Source organism: Calidris pugnax, unplaced genomic scaffold (genome assembly GCF_001431845.1).
Source record: "Calidris pugnax isolate Ruff unplaced genomic scaffold, ASM143184v1 scaffold294, whole genome shotgun sequence".
NCBI classification, from domain to species: domain Eukaryota; kingdom Metazoa; phylum Chordata; class Aves; order Charadriiformes; family Scolopacidae; genus Calidris; species Calidris pugnax.
In genome coordinates this window covers 658,213-662,448 of record NW_015094505.1, presented here as the reverse complement: position 1 = coordinate 662,448, position 4,236 = coordinate 658,213, and the positions used below count along the sequence as shown (strand labels likewise).

Genomic DNA, 4,236 nt, shown 5'->3' with positions numbered 1-4,236 from the left:
TTGGCAGCCCCCGCTTTTCCCCCCCTGAGCGGGGTGGGCACGGCAGGAGGGCAGGGACGGTGTCCCCACTGCCGCTGGGCACCTTGCTCCTGCCCATCCCCGCCTGCCTCCTACCCTCTCTTGCCCCTGGTGCGCTGCCAGCTCTGGCGTGCTGCGATGGCCTGTGACACCGTGCCCGCTGGTGCCAGCCTGGTGTGCCCTGCCCGGCCCTTGCCCATAGAGCTGCAGCCCAACCCAACCCAGTGGTGGCCCTGCCCTGGCCACGCAGTGTGTCCGTGGGACGGACCGGTGGGAGCGCGATGCCGCGGTGCCCGGGGGCAGAGCAAGAGTCGAGTGAGGTGCAGTGGGCGTTTTATTTGCTCCCCCGGCGCTGACAGACCCCTGCCCCGACCCGGCCCTACTTTCAGCCCCACCGCTCCTACGAGTGCAGGGAGCAGCCGAGCCGTGTCCCCAGGGCCATGCCCGCCCCTCGCGCTGGCCCTGTGGTCCGTGGCATGAGCCTGGCAGGTCCCAGAGGTGGAACCACAACTGTGGCTGCCCGTGCATCTGTCACTGATCCCTGAGCATCCCAGCAGGCTGTGTTCACACTGCCAGGTCTGCTGCTCGCACCTTCCCTTGGCACCCACTGGCCACCCCCAGCCATGCACCCGCCTTTCCCAGGGGTGCCAGGCCGTGGGGCTCTCTGCCAGCAGCCATGGGGCTGCCGCTGACGGGCAGGGTGATGTGGGCACTGCGGGGCCCCGCGGGGACACCAGGACCGGGCAGGATGCGGGACTTGGAGCCTGGCCCCTGCCGGCACTTGGTGAGACCCAGGTGGTAGATCTCCACCAGGTTGAGCAGCAGGGACACGCAGGCCACCCCCAGCATGAAGAGGATGAAGATGGTCTTCTCGGTGGGCCGGGAGATGTAGCAGTTGACAGTGTTGGGGCAGGGCCAGCGGCTGCAGGTGTAGAGGGGCTTCAGCTGGAACCCGTACAAGGCGTACTGGCCCACAATGAAGCCCACTTCCAAGAGAGCCTTGAAGACGACGTTGCAGACGTACGTCCTCAGGATGGCCCCCTGCATGCAGACCCGTCCCTGCCTGTCCCCTGCAGGACGCCGGGGCTGCCCGGGGCGCTGCTGCCCGGCCCCGCCGCCAGCCCCCGCTGCCGCCTGCTGCTCTGCCTTCTCCTCCAGATGCACCAGGTGCAGGATGTGGCCCAGGTACACGAGGCTGGGGGTGGAGACGAAGATGATCTGCAGGACCCAGAAGCGGAGGTGGGAGATGGGGAAGGTGCTGTCGTAGCAGGCGTTCTGGCAGCCGGGCTGCTGCGTGTCGCAGGAGAAGCCAGACAGCTCATCGCCCCAGACCCGCTCGGCGGCCGCCCCCAGCACCAGGATGCGGAAGACGAAGAGGACGGTGAGCCAGACCTTCCCCACCACCGTGGAGTGCTCCTGGGCGCTCTCCAGCAGCCGCCCCAGCAGGCTCCAGTCCCCCATGGCACACGCCGCGGTGCCCTGCAAGACAGCCGCCCTCCAGACACGGCCACCCCACCACCCGCTGCGCCGCCATCCCGTCCCCGGGGTGTGCAGGGACCCGGCCCGGGGCTGTCCCCACCCTGCAGCCCAATGCACCCCCTAACCCATCACGGGGAGGGCGGCAAAGACCTGCGACAGAAAGCAGCCCCGCCACGCTGGGAGTGCCGTGGGGGACACCGCGGTGGCCGTCCGGCCTGGGGACCCCTCACCGTTGGCGAGCGCGGGGGGCAGAGCCCGGTGCTCCCACGCCGTCAGCTCCCCTTGGCCGGGGCGCTGCGGGGTCCCTTCCCAGCTCCTGGTCCCCAGCTCCTCAGCAGGGTGCAGATGGGTCTGTCTGGCTCTGTCTGTCCCTCCGTCCACCCCACGGCGGGCGCGGGGCCATGGGGGCACGAGGCAGCTGCGTGCCCCATTGGCTTCCCTTCTGACTGGCAGATGAAACAGCCACTGGGGAGAATTTTTCCCTCTATTTTTGGTCTGGGCACTTTTCTAAATATATTAGGGGCTGCAGGGGCTGGTGCTGGGGAAGCGCGAGCCCTTGGACGCTGCTCAATGCCACCCAGGGGTCACTGCTCCTGCCTGCTGGCTGCCAGGGTGCTGTGGCCACAGCCCCAGCCCAGCCCGGGCACTGCAGCCCCCACCGGTGGCACTCACCTGGGGCAGGGTGGGCACCCGACGCTAGCACCCCAGCCCCCGGCACGTCCCGGCCAGAGCAGAAAGGAGGGAGGCAGCGCCTGAGAACGGAGGTTTAATGGCCCAAGTTGCCCTCCTGGCCCTCCGGGAGGGCCGAACCGGCGCCTGAGGGATGCTCTCCGTGGGGCAGGCACAGCACAGGGCCGTGGGGAGGGGGCAAGGGCTGGCCCCCCTGCGGCGCTGGCCCTAGCAGGCGGAGCAGCGGTCACCCTTCTCCTGCAGCCCAGGGTTGCGGCGCAGCATGTCCTTGAGGGAGCCGTCCTGCTCTGTCAGCAGCTGGTTGATCTCGTTCTGCTTGTACTCAGAGAGCTTGTGGCCGTAGAAGGAGCCTTTCCCCGACGTGGGGTTGGAGTTGTGCTGGCCACGGCGGGCACAGGCCCGCACCACCAGGTAGACCAGCTCCGCCATGTTGAGGACGATGCAGATGCTGGAGGTGACCAGCATGAAGACGGTGAAGATGGTCTTCTCGGTGGGCCGGGAGATGAAGCAGTCGACGGTGTTGGGGCAGGGATAAGCCTCGCACTTGACCAGCCGTACCATCTGGTAGCCCGGGTAGAGCATGTAGAAGATGTACATGAACACGGCCTCAAAGACCAGCCTGAAGACCACGCTGCAGACGTATGTCCACCACAGCGAACCTGATATGCGCATCTTGTGCTTCTTCACCTCCTCCATGTGCTTGGGGTCTCCGTGCCCCGTCATCAGCAGCAGCTTCTTCTCCTGGTGCTGCTGGTAGGCCACGTGCATGGCCACGAGGAGGGCTGGGGTGGTGACCAGGATGAGCTGCAGGGCCCACAGGCGGATGTGGGAGATGGGGAAGAAGTGGTCGTAGCAGACGCTGTTGCAGCCGGGTTGTTGCGTGTTGCAGGTGAAGGCAGATTTCTCATCCCCCCAGACGCTCTCGGCTGCCACCACCAGCACCATTATCCGGAAGATGAAGATCACGGAGAGCCAGATGCGCCCGATGGCGGTGGAGTGGCGGTTCACCCCGCTCAGCACCGTGTAGAGGCCAGCCCAGTTCATCGTTCCTCACGTCTGCAGGAGCGAGCAGTGAGAGACGGGGGTTAAGAGCAGGAAGGAAGGGTCCCCCTGGCTGAGAGCCACCGCGTTCCAGCCCTGGTGGCAGCAACCCCAGGAGCAACCAGCTGCCGCGGCCCTAGTAGGAGGACAGCAGGACGGACGGACGGCGGGGTGGCCCCCGCTGCCAACACGGCTCAGGGCAGCATTTTGGCAGGAGATGGGTCAGCCCTGCAGCGCCGGCTGCTCGTGCCCTGCCGCCCCACACTGGCACGGGCATCCTGACCCATAGCTGCTGCGGAGGATGTGGGTGAAGCTCCCACCACCTCCACAGGGACCCCAATCTGCACCCAGCTCTCTGGCCAGGGATGGAGCCGAGGAGCTCCATCCAAGGGCTCCTCTGCACCAGCACCTCCCTGCCCTTGTCCCCCCTTTCCCTGCAGGAGCGGGGCTGGGGAGCCCCGAGCTGGGGGGTCCCCCAGCCCCGCTCCTGCAGGGACCCCCAGCCCCGTGCAGCCACGCATTGCCACCCTACTCTGGGGAGCATGGGGCAACCCCACAGACCCCCCTGCCCCTCGGGGGCCACCAAGCAGCCCCGGTAGCCACTTCCCACCCGGAGCACCGGGCTGGGAGGCCGGGACCTGCCCTCTGGCCACCCACGGTGGGGAGGGTCCCCGGGGCGGCGCGTACCTGCCGGTGAGGAAGGTTCCTGCGAGAGCTGCCCCCAACGGCCCCTTCTAAGGTCTCATGTCTCCCCGCAGGAGAGCTCTGCTCCGCCTGCCCTCGTCTCTATCCGCCACTGCCCTGCACTGGAAGTCATATGCTGCTTTATAAACTATTTACATACAATGGGGCCTTTATCGGCCCCTGAACAACACACTTTAGCATTCAGATCCAACGCCCTGACTTCCGCCCACCCCGGCCAAACACAAAGTGCCTGTGTGCTGCACTGCCTGCCCGCTGCCCGGCCCCGCACCCGCTCCCACCTTGCCCTGCGCCAAATCACGGCCG

The 4,236-nt window shown here is 67.2% G+C and overlaps 2 protein-coding genes across 2 annotated transcripts; both read right to left on the bottom strand.

Moving 5' to 3' along the window:
• Positions 1-334: 334 nt before the first annotated feature.
• On the bottom strand, positions 335-1,834 carry LOC106900868 (gap junction alpha-3 protein-like). Its single transcript, XM_014963098.1, has one exon. The coding sequence runs from the start codon at positions 1,477-1,479 to the stop codon at positions 583-585; it is 897 nt and encodes a 298-aa protein (XP_014818584.1). The 5' UTR covers positions 1,480-1,834; the 3' UTR covers positions 335-582.
• Positions 1,835-2,248: 414 nt separating this feature from the next.
• GJB1 (gap junction protein beta 1) lies at positions 2,249-4,038 on the bottom strand. The gene is made up of 2 exons (XM_014963099.1): positions 3,916-4,038; positions 2,249-3,243 (listed from the first exon to the last, which is right to left on the bottom strand). Exon 2 carries the CDS (start codon positions 3,229-3,231, stop codon positions 2,395-2,397), a length of 837 nt encoding a protein of 278 aa, XP_014818585.1. The 5' UTR covers positions 3,232-3,243; positions 3,916-4,038; the 3' UTR covers positions 2,249-2,394.
• Positions 4,039-4,236: the final 198 nt, after the last annotated feature.